The 13,750-nt window shown below is 42.7% G+C and overlaps 1 protein-coding gene and 1 long non-coding RNA gene across 3 annotated transcripts in view; one reads left to right on the forward strand and one right to left on the reverse strand.

Annotated features, from left to right (window-relative positions):
- Positions 1-13,750, reverse strand: part of SLC52A3 (solute carrier family 52 member 3) — a 20,014-nt gene continuing 6,264 nt past the window's right edge. Inside the window, exons 2-5 of one of the 2 annotated variants that reach the window (XR_008915240.1) lie at positions 12,036-13,118; positions 8,789-8,912; positions 8,139-8,567; positions 1-276 (exon numbers count right to left, since the gene is read on the reverse strand). Coding sequence is in view for 1 of the 2 variants with exons in the window: in XM_001366416.5 (XP_001366453.2) it covers positions 8,355-8,567; positions 8,789-8,912; positions 12,036-13,075 (1,377 nt within the window). In the remaining variant the exon portion in view is untranslated. Of the gene's footprint in view, positions 277-7,879; positions 8,568-8,788; positions 8,913-12,035; positions 13,119-13,750 lie in introns of those variants that run through there. The other variant, XM_001366416.5, reaches the window with a different exon arrangement.
- Positions 11,698-13,750, forward strand: part of LOC130456419 (uncharacterized) — a 22,093-nt gene continuing 20,040 nt past the window's right edge. Inside the window, exons 1-2 of the long non-coding RNA XR_008915241.1 lie at positions 11,698-12,136; positions 12,803-13,057. This is a non-coding gene — a long non-coding RNA (uncharacterized LOC130456419). The remainder of the gene's footprint in view (positions 12,137-12,802; positions 13,058-13,750) is intronic.

A 13,750-nucleotide genomic window follows, 5' to 3' on the forward strand; every position in this document is an offset into this window, starting at 1 on the left:
TGCTTTATAAGTTGCCCATCTTTAATGACTGGTGACTAGTTGTTATTGCTGGCAACTCCCGGGGCTCCCAGATACACATATACACTGTCTACTTCAGCCTCAGTTGTCCCATCTCACCATTTCTGGAACATCCAAGCTCCTTCCTATAATCTGTGTGTAGGCCATATGGCGCCTGGAAAGCGGGCTGGATTTAAGGTCCCAGGCCCTGTGTTTGAAGCTCAGCTCGACCACTGGGTGCTCTTGACTGCTATTTCTCCTTTTGGGGATCCTCCATTTCTTCATACAAAATGAGGGAAGAGGAAGAGGAGGAAGCACAGGGAGTGAAAAGTCTTCCTTGGATTCCCTCCCTCCCCCCCCCCCCCCAACACTGACCTCATCCTCCTCTGAGTATTTACTGTTAAAGACAAGGGCCTTGAACTGTTTCCCTTGGACCAGTTTGGTCCAGGCTGGAAAGCTAAGCATTCTTCTGTGGAATCCTGCCTGGAGTTGGGCCTGGCTTTCCCCTTCCCTCTCCTCTCTCTCTCCCCTCTGCTTCATCTCCTCCCTGTCCCAGCCCCAGCTCCTTCTGAACTGCTTCCAAGTGTCAGTAAGGACTTGTGGATCGCCACAACCCAAGCTTTTGTATTAAATGCTTTTTTGTTCCCCAAGGTCAGGAAATGTGAGGTTGCTTCAGATACGTGGGAAAAACGGAAAACCTTTGGGTACATTTTGTGCCTTTTCAAGGCTGCTTCTCCTGTGTTATAACTGGCACCACTTGAAGGATCAGAGGAGCCTGAAGTGGGGGTGGGGAAAGGCATGTAGGAGGGGTGAGGAGTGGGAGCAGGCTGGGTAGAGGCCAAGAAGACTTTGCTTTCTTCTCCAGGTGGATGGAGCCCTAGCCTAGGAAGAGGCAGGACAAGTGACTTCTATTCTTTGCTCTGCACCAGTGACAGATGTGCCCTTTGTACAAAGCTCCTGTTTGCTCTGTGTCATCCTCTTCTTTAATCAATCAATCAATGGCTAAACCCCTTACTTTGTTTTAAAATTGATACTGAATATTGGTTCGAAGGCAGAAGAGCTAGGCAATGAGAGTTAAGTGACTTGCCTAGGGTCATGCAACTAAAACGTCTCTGAGGTCACATTTGTACTCAGAACCTCCTGTTTCTCTTTCCACTGAGTCACCTAGCAGCCCTAATCAATGAGCTCTTATTAGACATTTATTATGTGTCAGGCACTGTGATGAAGGTGGAGGACTACCAATGCCTACAGCCAATCATTCTGTGCAAGAAGTTTGCATTCTAATTGTGAAGACAAGTTCCATGTGGAAGTGTAAACAAAATAACTAGAAAGGGAAGAGATACAGTGTAGTTGAATGCAAGGATGTTTGGGAGGAGGGAGGACATTAGTAACTGGTGGCAGGGGGATAAGGAAGTACCATATAGATGGTTCCTATCCTAAAGAAAGGGATTCTGTCCATAAAATGAGGACCTTAGATTGGACAATTCTGATCCTTTCTGGCTCTTAATATATGATTATGTGATTCCATCACTTCTGAAATATCAAGATTTTCTCAGGCTGGGGGCAGCTAAGGTGGTTCAGTGGAGAGCCAGATCTGGAGAATAGAGGTCCCAGATTCAAATTTAGTCTCAGATACTTCCTATCTTTGTGACCCTGAGCAAGTCACTTATCCCAAATTGCCCAGCTCTTGCTGCTCTCCCACCTTGAAACTAATACTTGGTATCAAATCCAAGACAGAAGGTAAGTGTTTAAAAAAATATTTTCAGGGTGGAAATACTGGGACTCCTCACATGATCAGCACTAGAGCTTTGACCTGCTCCATGTTTGACCTAGGTCAATTTGTTTTTTTCCTAGGTATCCTGGTGGCCCCCTCCTCTTTACAGGAGCTCACTTTATTGATGCCAAACTAATTGTTATAGCCAACTGCAGCTCAGAGTTCCCAGGTTCAGCTTGATATTCTTTATGCTAAACAACTAGATAGTATAGTGGATAAAGCTCTGGATTTGAAGTCAGGAAAACCTGAATTCAAATCCAGAACCAAGCTTGTCAGCTACAGGAGTGGGAAGGGAAGAGGAGAGGGAAAGAAATATTTTTCCATGGTTATATGATTCATATTCTTTCCTTCCCCTTCTCCTTCCCTCTCCCATAGCCAATGAGCAGTTCCACTGGGTTTTACATGTGTCATTGATCAAAACCTATTTCCGTGTTGCTGATGTTTGCACTAGAGTGATCATTTAGGTTCTACATCTCCAATCATATCCCCTTCAAACCATGTGATAAAGCAGTTGTTTTTCTTCTGTGTTTCTACTCCCACAATTCTTTCTCTAGATGTGGATAGTGTTCTTTCTCATAAGTCCCTCAGAATTGTCCTGGGTCATTGCATTACTGCTAGTAGAGAAGTCCATTACATTCAATTGTACCACAGTGTATCCATCTCTGTGTACAATGTTCTCCTGGCTCTGCTTATTTCACTCTGTATCAATTCCTGGAGGTTATTCCAGTTCACATGGAATTCCTTTCAGTACAATAGTATTCCATCACCAACTATTCAGCCATTCCCCAATTGAAGGGCATCCCCTCATTTTCCAATTTTTTGCCACCACAAAGAGCAAAACTATAAATATTTTTGTACAACCTTTTTTCCTTATTTTCTCTTTGGAGTACAAACCCAGCAGTGCTATGACTGGATCAAAGGGCAGATAGTCTCTTATTGCCCTTTGGGCATAGTTCTAAATTGCATCCAGAATGGTTAGATCAATTCACAACTCTACCAGCAATGTTTTAGTGTCCCAACTTTGCCACCTCTCCTCCAACATTTATTACTTTCCTTTGCTGTCATATTAGCCAACCTGCTAGGTATGAGATGATACCTTAGAGTTGTTTTGATTTGTATTTCTTTAATTATAAGAGATTTAGAACATTTTCCCATGTGTTTATTGATAGTTTTGATTTCTTTATTTGAAAATTGCCTATTCATGTCCTTTGCCCATTTATCAATTGGGGATAAAATAAATAAAATTAAAAAAAATCAAATCCAGAACCAGACTCCCTAGTGACCCTGGGCAAGCCATTCAACTCCAGTTGGCTAGCTTTTACTGCTCTTCTGAAGCCTTGGGATGTGTACTTAGATGTCAAAGTCAGAAGGTAAGGGGTTTTTTTAAGTGCTATGTAATTGCTAGTTTGGTCACAGCTGATTGAGGGCTGGAATTGCAATCTGGAAGACCTGAGTGAAAATCTTGCTTTAGACAACTTACTGTATGACTCTGGTTTAGTCACTTTACTCCTCTCAGGCTCAGTTTCTGGTTTGTAAAATAGGGGCAATAAAAGCAAAGGAATGTTGTGAGAGCCAAATGGGATAGGTAAAGCAGTTCTCAAACACTTAAAGTACTATGTATGGGGCAGCTGGGTGGCTCAGTGGATTGAAAGTCAGGCCTAGAGACAGGAGGTCCTGGGTTCAAATGTGACCTCAGACACTTCCAAGCTGTGCGACTCTGGGCAAGTCACTTAACCCCCATTGCCTAGCCCTTACCACTCTTCTGCCTTGGAGCCAATACACAGTATTGACTCCAAGACAGAAGGTAAGGGCTTAAAAAAAAAAAAGCACTATGTAAATGCTATTGTTGTATCACTAATGTATTGGTATCACTAACCATTATTATTATTCTAATAACTCCTCCAATCCTGAAAATAACTTTCATTTTTTGAAATTTAAGGATTTCCTGATCTAGAAATAGTCATTAGCCCAGATCCTTTATGCCTTGGAAGAGATAAAAAGCTGATTTTTATAGATTCCTACAGTGAGTGTATAGGCTGGTCTTTGAAGACTGTACCAAGTACAAAAGTAAGGAAGTTCTCTATTGATCCTGGAACACTGTGACTTCAGACCCATCAGAAGGCTGTAGTGGCTGGGCGTTAGGGGTGTTTGGGAACTTGTGATTCTGTGGACCTTGAACCAACAATCACAAGGCTATGAATGCAGGTTTCTCATTAAAAGGTATATTCAGCCAAGTATCTTCAGGCCCCTATTGCTGTTTATATTTACTGTTTCAGACGCTTGAACCAGTCTCCATTTTTTGTCCTCTGATATTTGAGAGAACAAACTGGTCTTGCCTTCCTTTCCTCTTTGGGTTAGGAGCCCCAGATGAATCTTATGGCTAATCCATCTTATGGTTTATCACTCTCCACTCCTCCGCTCACAAATCTTGTGGCGATTCTTCTATAAGGGAGTTGCCTACTTCGATGCTATTTGTATTTATCTTTCATTTCTCACTGGATCACCATCTTGCATCCTCCTCTCTTGATCTCATTATGTTCTCTCTCAACTTTAATCCGTTTTAGCTCTCTTGTTTCATATTCCTTCCATTTCTTAATAATCTTGTAAGCCACCCTCCACCCCTCAATACACTGCATCCCTGGTTACTTTCTCTGGCACTGAGTGTACCTTCCCTTATGTCCTTTTGACACTGGCCAAGGAGGAAGAGTAGACATATTCACTACTTCTTACTAGTCAGCCTCTTCTTTGAGGTTCAATTCAGCCAGCCTTATCAACCCATCAATATCCTTGTTTTAGCCACCCACTAGCCCTCAGGTCATTTTCCTTCCTCTCTAGTTCAGTACCTGACACACACAGATTTGCTTTCAACCTCAATCCTCATCCTTCAGTATGGAGTCCTTAGTATCTCTCTATATATTGATATCCCTTCAAATACTTTGACCTCCAAGTTCATCAACTTCCTTAATTCCAATGAAATAGATGGTCTGCTTATTTAGATTTACAGATGACATATAGCTGAGAGAAATAACTAGCATATTGGCAGGCTGAGTCAGACTTCAAAACATTTTTATCATGGCTAGAAAATTGACCTATATCTTAATAAGAAAATTTAGTAAAAACAAAAGTAAAATTTTATGCTTGGGTTCAAAAAATCAGAATCACAAGTATGAAATGGCATGGCAAAATAGCAGTTAATATGAATAAGATACTAGGATTTTAGCAAATATAGGGTGATATGGCAGCCAGAAAAGATAATACAAAGTTAAACTGCATTGAGAGTCAAGTAGAGAGTTGACACTGCTAGGTAGCATAGTGGATAGAGTGCCTGTGGAGTAGAAGGACCTGGGTTCAAATCTAGTCTTAAATACTTAACCATATTACACTTAACTCTGCCTAGCTTTTGCCTATCTTCTTTTTAGAATTGATTCTGCTTTCTCAGTCCATCATTCTTGCTTTGGTTTCACTCTCCTCTTTGTGATCTTGACTCTATTGTTAACCAGTTTAATTTTATATTTGAATCTTTTTGCCCCTCGTGTTGTTTCTGTTCATACTTTGACAGACTCTGACTCTGGGTCACCCTCTCTATCCAATTTCTTTACCCTTACTCCCTTGCTGTAGTGTGAAGTCACATCAGGTCCATTAAAAGCTAAATTCTCTCTTAAACCTAGGACTCACCACTGCATTGTTTCTCTCACTCCCAGACTTGGCTGCTCCAAATCATTTTTTCTCTCTTTGAGCATTAGATACCACCCATGCTTCCCTTGTCCTATTAGCAGAGGTCCTTGCTTCTTGCTTTACTGTAAGGCCATTCTTTGTGAGCTGCCCTTTCCTTTTCATTCTATATCTCATTCATCCCCACCTGCCCCATTTCCCTTCTCAGCACCAGGTTTTGGGAGAAATGACTGTTCACTTTGCCAAGGTAAACTGCTCTACCTGTGCCCTTGGTTGAACCTATCCCTTTTTGTTTGCTTCAGGACCTTGCCAATTGGACCAGATTCTCTTTCTTCTCTTATTCTCATGTTCAATCTCTCCTTTTCTGTTGGCTCTTTCCATACCACATGGGCTTAGATCATGCCCAGGTGATTCTCATTTTTAAAAAGGTCACCTTCCCATCCCCTCAAGCTAATATCTAATATCTCTTTTTCCTTTTATAAACACACCCTTCTTTACCTCTCCTCGTATTTTGATACATCTTCCTCTTGGATACTGTTTACTTCTTGACTTCTATGACATTCATTCTTCTTTGCTTGATCATTCTTTCTCAGTCTATTTTATTGCATGTATGGAATCTATGTCTTAACTCCTAACTATGGATATAACCTAATACCCTATGCTGGTTTCTCTTCTCTCTTTCTGCTTATTTTCTTTTTCTCTTTCTCTTTATTCCCGTTTCTCTGTCTGTGATCTCTTTAGATTCCATGTGTTTGATGATCATGTTTATGTACTCGACTCCAAAATCCTGACTCTCATCTCTTTCCTCACCTCCAGTCCTACACCACAAACTGGCTGTTGGATAGCTTTACTTGGATGTTCCATTTTAAAATTAACATGTCCAGTACAGAATTTTTATTTTCTCTTATTAAGCCCATCCTTTTGCTGGTGCAGTACCCCCATGTTTCTATTTCCAGTCATTCGGGTTTACAAACTCAAGAATAATCTTTGCTTCTTCTTTATCCCTTTCCCTGATTTCACCAGTTGCCTTTTTCAATTCTATCTTAAAAAAAAAAAACCCCAAAACAAAAAAACTCTTACCTTCCATCTTAGAATCAATACTATGTATTGGTTCCGAGGTAGAAGAGTGATAAAGGCTAGGCAATAAGGATTAAGTGATTTATTGCCCTAGGGTCTCACAGTTAAGAATTGTCTGACTTCCTATCTTTAGGCCTGGCTCTCAATTCACTGAACCACCTAGCTGCCCCCTCACTTCTGTCTTCATTACATCTCTGTCTCTCATTCTCTTCCCTCTACTCAAACTACTTCCCAGTTTAGGCAATAGGCAGGCAACAAACATTTAAGTAGTGTATGTTAGGAATTTTGTTAAGTGTTAGAAATATAAATACAAGAAAAAAAAAAGATAATCATTGTCCTGAAGGCTCTTATATTCTAATGGGGGAGAAAACATGAAAGAGAGCAGAAAAACTGGAAGGTAGGAGATGAAAATATTGAGAGTGGGAGAAGGGTATTAAAATTTAGAAAGTCAAAAGCACATTCTGGTAGGGAATGAAGCTTGGTTAACTTGGGCCTCTCCCCAAAATGAAGACTTGGGAGAACCTCACCAATGGATGAATGGGGCTAGTGATTCATCATTTATGACCTCTGTCTTAGACTATTTTGATAATCTCCTGGCTGGTTTCAGCTGTGATCTCTCTTTTCTCCAATCCTTTTTCTACATAAGTGCTAATATAATCTTCCTCCAGCACAGTCTTGGTTGACTCTATTGGTTCTAGGACAAAATATAAAACCTTTGATCTGGTGCTTAGAACTCTTCATAATCTAATACTAAGTCTCTCATTCCAGATATATCTTGTAATTCATCTTTTTGTGTGTTCTATATTTCAGCTATTTGCTAAATTCAGTATTCCTTCATTTATCTTTGGGACTTTCCACAAGTGCCCCCTTGTCTGGAATGTTCTCTCTTCTCATCTGTGGTTTTAGAATCCTTAGCTTCTTCTTTTTTTTAAACCCTTACCTTTTGCCTTAGAATCAATACTAAGCATCAATTTCAAGGCACAAGAGTGGTAAGGGCTAGGCAATTGGGGTTAAGTGATTTGCTATGGGTCACACAGCCAGGAAATGTCTGAGGTCAAATTTGAACCGTCTCTTTCCAGACCTGGTGCTCTATACACTGCTACACACCTCACTGCCCCACTTAACTTCTTTTAAAACTACTGATGCTACCTCCTATGGGAAGCCTTTCCCAGTAAACTCAGTTATTAACACTCTCTTCTTATTCCAATTATCATATGTTTGTTTGCTATTTACAAATTGGATTCCTCATTAGAACATAAACTTGAGGTGTGTGAGGATTTTTTTCTTTAAAGCATTTCCTCTTTGTATCCATAGTGTTATGCACATAGGAAGCACTTAATAGATAATTGTTGTATTGAATAAGATAGAAAACTGATTTTATTGATCTCAGAAATGAATGCATGAACTCATTTGAAGTACAAAAGCAAGGAAATGTGCTGTAGTGAATAGGAGGTCAGCCTCAGAAAGACCGAGTTCAAGTCTTGCCTCTGTCACACACTGGCTGTGTGATCCTGGACAAATGACTCAATCTGTCAGAGCTCTAGACAACTAGACTACTTTCCCCCAAGGCAGAGCAGGCACCCAAATGCCAATAACACTGGTTTCCAGAAATACTGACCTGACCAAGGTCCTGACTGAAGTGACTCACAGAGTCTCCCGGATGGCTCAGGTTCTGGGGGCTTTAACACTGCTTGGGGTAGGGGGGAGGAAAAGGAGAGGTGAGAGTGTCTGTGCCAGCGTCTGAGGGAAACTCGAGATGAGGTCATGGTTGTGTCGCCACGGCTTTAGCTCTGGCCAAGTAAAATTCAGTCTAGAAAAGTTGTCCTGGGCATGCTCAGCTGGGACACAGCTGGCTGTTTCCATCAGCAGACTTAAAAAGGTGAATCACGTTGACTAGAGGAAACATGAGTAGCGCCCCAAACGCTGAGCCCAACTGTTCCGCTGCACCGCACCACACGAGGGCGCTGTGGCTCAGGTTGCGCAGGTGCACCCCAGTCATCACCTTCACGTAGCTCAGGGTCCCCGTGAAAAGCACCCAAGAGATGACCTGAAGGCACAAAGGGAGACAGAAGCCCGTCGAGCTGATCTGCCAGTGTCGCCAGAGCCCCAGTAATACGCTATTTTCCCTTCAGCACCAATAGAGGCCACCCAAGATGCCAACCCCAAAACCAAACAGATGGTCTGAACCTTACTCCAGTCCAGAAGGAACAGAGGCAGAGAAGGGGAGAAGAGGGAAGGATGGAAGGAGAGAGGGGCAGAAGTACTCACGATGATGGCTTCTCCCCAGCGGGAGCCCTTCAGCAGAGGGCAGGGACTCAGGACAGCCATAGCCATGTTGTAGGCTGCAAAACCGGTGCCCACCACTGTGATGACCCCCAGCCACGGGAGAGACCTGGGGAGGGAAGCAGAAGATTCTGATGGGAAGAAGTGACCCTGACTCAGAATTTTCACTATCTGGAGTGTACATTTCACTTCCCTCCCATGTCCACACCTCTAAAGTACACTTAAAAAACAAAAAAAACAAAAACCCATATCTTCCACCTTAGAATCAATAGTGTGTATTGGTTCCAAGGCAGTAAGGGCTAGGCAATGGGGGTTAAGTGACATGCCCAGGGTCACACAGCTGGGAAGTATCTGGGGTCAGGTTTGAACCTAGAATCTGACTCTCTATCTACTGAGCCACCCAGCTGCCCCTAGTAAACTTCTAAGACGAAGAATTTATGTGACTCAAATATGATCATCTGCCAGCAGCCATGGAAGAATGTGATGAGCCTGGAGACTGAGAGAAGCTATTATTGTCTGGCCTATTTAGTCTATGTCCCCTTGGGGAAGTCCCTTCTCCTTTTTGAGCTTCAGTTTCCTTATCTATAACATGGAAGTTTTTGACTAGGGTTACCTTCCAACACTGACGTAGTTGACAGAAGAGCTACCTTTGAACCCAGAGAGACTCTGAGAGACTCTGTTCAAGCCCTGCCTCTGACATACTGACTATGGGGCCTTTGGCAAGTTCATTAACCTCCCAGGGCACTAGGCAGTTACCTCAGACTCTTGACAGAAGATGCCAAACTGCATTCCTAAAGGGAACCTCCTCCTCAGAAGTTCCCTACACAAATCAAATTACAGGTCCAGCCCCTATTCATGTCTTCCTTCCTTCTTTCTTTCTTTCTTTCTTTCTTTCTTTCTTTCTTTCTTTCTTTCTTTCTTTCTTTCTTTCTTTCTTTCTTTCTTTCTTTCTTTCTTTCTTTCTTTCTTTCTTTCTTTCTTTCTTTCTTTCTTTCTTTCTTTCTTTCTTTCTTTCTTTCTTTCTTTCTTTCTTTCTTTCTTTCTTTCTTTCTTTCTTTCTTTCTTTCTTTCTTTCTTTCTTTCTTTCTTCTTCTCTCTCTCTCTCTCTCTCTCTCTCTCTCTCTCTCTCTCTTTCTTTCTTTCTTTCTTTCTTTCTTTCTTTCTTTCTTTCTTTCTTTCTTTTCTTTTTTCTTTCTTTCTTTCTTCCTTCCTTCCTTCCTGTCTTTCTTCCTGTCTTTCTTTCTTTCTTCCTGTCTTCCTTCCTTCCTTCCTTCCTACCTTCCTTCCTTCCTTCCTTCCTTCCTTCCTTCCTTCCTTCCTTCCTTCCTTCCTTTCTTCCTTCCTTCCTTCCTTCCTTCCTTCCTTCCTTCCTTCCTTCCTTCCTTCCTTCCTTCCTTCCTTCCTTCCTTCCTTCCTTCCTTCCTTCCTTCCTTCCTTCCTTCCCTTACTTTCCATCTTGGAATCAATACTGTGTATTGGCTCCAAGGCAGAAGAGTGGTAAGAGCTAGGCAATGGGGGTTAAGTGACTTGTCCAGAGTCACACAGCTGGGAAGTGTCTAAGGCCAGACTTGAATCTAGGACCTCCCGTCTCTAGGCCTGGCTCTCAATCCACTGAGCTACCCCAGCTGCCCCCTACTTTCTTTCTTTTTTTGAACTCTCACCTTCCATTTTAGAATCAACATTTTGTATTGGTTCCAAAGCAGAAGAGCAGTAGGAGCTAGACAATGGGAATCTCACAAGATCCCACAGCTAGGAATTGTCTGAGATCAAATTTGAATTCAGGACCTCCTTGAATTCTAAGCCTGGCTCCCAATCCACTGAACCACCTGGATACCTCCTCCTTATCTACTTTCTAAGACCCTTCTAAGCTTTGATTTTCTGTGATACTCATTTGGATTTGTTTATGTTAACATTGTAAATATTCTTAAGCTTTTTCCTACTTACGAATACTGTCTCCATCAAGAACTTGTAATGTCTTGGAGGGAAGGGACAGTGCCTTCCATGTTTTGTCTCTCCCAGGCTCATAACCTCCTAATTTAGGGTTCTACACTTAAGGGAAATTCAGCTTATGTGATAAACACAGACTGGTGAGTTCAGAAAGATCCTTTGGCATTCTACTTTTCAGGGCATTCTATTCTCTTCTGCCCTTCCTGGACACAAGGTGGGAGGTGACACTCATTTGGGACCTAGCATACAAACAAGCCCGGTAGTGAAACTCATCAGGACCTCTCTCTCTACTTTTAGCTATCAATCTAGCTCCCACCCAAAGGTGGGCAAATCAAAACAGGATAACAGTAAAAGTGTTTTAAAAGAATCAAGACTTATGTGGTTGGGAGGAACTAGTGTAAGGTGACTTAAATGGTAACTTGCATTACAAACTAAGGCATATAGGCCTAGTCCTGCTCCAAGAACCTTTGTCCTGGAATGGACCACCTTAGAACATTGAATATTTGAGATGGACCAGCCTTAAAAATCAGTGGGAAACTGCATTCACTGATTTCAGAGTCCAATGACTCAGTTCAAATCCTATTTCTTGACCTTTTGTTCTTCTTCATCTAAGAATATCAGCTTCCTTCTAAGCTCAATTCTGGCTTTATCTACTCAAGAAAACTTTCCCTTCAGGTCCTTTTAATTGTCCTATAATCCTTTAATTCTTTTCTTCCTCTTCAGTTTATCTTATTTCTATTTGTCTATTTATATGTTATAAACCTAGTTTATAACTTATAAAAAGATTAACAGTCAATATTTAAACTAGGTAATTTATTTAACTTCCCTGGGCCTCAGCTTCCTTATCTGTAAAATGAGAGGTTGGACTAGATCAATGGTTTTTAATGTTTTTTGTATCATAGACTTCTTAAATTCTTTCTCAGAATAATGTTTTAAATACATACACTTAAAAAACAAAACAAAACAAGTTCATAGCTCCAGGTCATTGAACCCTGGACTAGACAGATTCTGAGATCCTTTCCAGGTGTGGATCTATTCTTTAATTTTGTTCAGGTTAGAGAGAGAGGAAATTGAGGCTAAGAGGGGATATGATTTGCCCAGGTTAATGACAGAGCTAGGATTAGACCAGAGGCCTTTATTTCCTGTCTCAGTCAAGCATTCTGTGCCCTCCACCTCTCAGTGGGGCTGCTTCTTGGTTGCTCTCTCCTTCCCTTCCCCCTAACTCTTGCTTATCCACATTGCTCACCCCTTCAATGGAGAGATCATTCAGGGGTCAGTCACCCACCTATTGGACAGGCACATTGCCAGGATGCCAGCTAAGGGGTTGGCCATAGCACTAAGAGCTGCAGACAGGTGGTAGGCCATGGAACCATAGGACATGCAGGAGTAAGTCTGAACAGAAGGGAGGATTCCATTGGTGAGGGCATTCACAAAGACCACCAGTGTATAGATGAAGGCTAATTGGGCCTGTGGCCAAACAGGGGTCTTCTTCTCCTCAGGCAGGGCCACTGATGTGCAGCTGTCTCTGTTGCTGCTGCCAGTTGAGGTTTCTTGGAGCTGGAAGGATCTGAGAGTCACCTGGCTGACCAGGAGGTCCTCAGTAGAGAGCTCCCACTGCTTAGGGAGTCGAGTCAGGCCAAAGAAGGCAGCCAGGCAGCTGGCCATCATGATTGACAGCAGAATAAAGAACACAAAAGGGGAGAAGTTGGCTGGCAGGTAACAGGACTCTGGCTGAGGGTTCAGAGTAATGTTCTGTGCCCGAAGGAAGAAGGATGCTTTAGTGATGTTCGGCAGCTCGTTGGTTATAGAGTCATTGGTGATCTGAGCACAGGTGTTAAGCCCTGAGCCTTGAGCCAGAGCCACCAGAGCAGGGAGGAGACCACTCAGCCCTTCCCCAACAAAGAAGGTAGTGAGGTACTGGGTTGGCAGGCGGGCCATAAAGGGCAGGAAAGTGACAGAGGAGGTACAGTCCACCAGGGCCAGGAAGAAGGTGAGGACCAGGAAGGCTGTGCTGTGGGGAACCCCTGCCACCACTGAAGTCTTCTCCCACAGGAAAGAGAAGAGGAGGCAGGCTGTTGTGCCCAGGACCAACACAGCAAAGATGACCGGGACCTCAGGGATGCAGCCAGGCCGGAATCGGTGGAACAGGGTGATGCAGAGTGGCCCCACATTGGCTAGCTGGATGATGATTGTGAGGTAGGAGGGTAGGTACCAACCCTCAGGTAATTGTGATACAAGCAGAGGCAACTCTACCCATAGTCCATTAATGGCCACCCAGGAGCCAGAGCCAAAGATGCAGACCAGTAGGTGGGTGAGCAGAGACATGGAGTTTCTTTCCCTGGGCTTCCAGAATTGTCTAGGGAGTCACCTATTGAAGAGAAGAGGAAGTTGTTAAATTTTATAAATTTATCCACAGAGCTTTTTGTCCCTTATGCCCACACTGTTGCATCTAATCTCAAGGGGGAATATTATGTCATTGCCATAAATTCTCCCTCTCCTTTCTCTCCCTTCCTCTGTTTCCCCACAAGGCTTAGCAAGAGCATAAGAAAAGGCGTAAACAGCATAGAATCATATGTATCAGAGCTGAGAGGAGCAAATGATCACAAAATTTTAGAGCTGAAAGTTGGACCTGTTTTATTCAGAAAGAAACTGAGGCTTATGGGAAGAGGCTGGAGATGGGCCAGGAGATAGATATGACCAGGAAGCCTAATAATGGATTACAAAAATGAGCTCTAGCCTTGAGGGGCTGTGGGGAGTGGGAGGAGTGTGGGCAAGTAGAAATAAGAAAGAATATGTTGAGATGGGAAGCAGGAGGAGGGCAGCTTCAAAATTGACAAATATGGGGATGAAGCAACCATTTGGGTATATGTGAGTGAAGAAGTATTGTGGAAGGGGAGAGAGGAACGTGGCCTTTTGGCTTGAAGTAGAGGTTTTGTTTGGGAATTGGTCAAATATCCAAGGAGAACCCAAAGAGATAATAATATAAAATGAATGAAGGAG

Source organism: Monodelphis domestica, chromosome 1 (assembly GCF_027887165.1).
Source record: "Monodelphis domestica isolate mMonDom1 chromosome 1, mMonDom1.pri, whole genome shotgun sequence".
Classification (NCBI taxonomy): Eukaryota; Metazoa; Chordata; class Mammalia; order Didelphimorphia; family Didelphidae; genus Monodelphis; species Monodelphis domestica.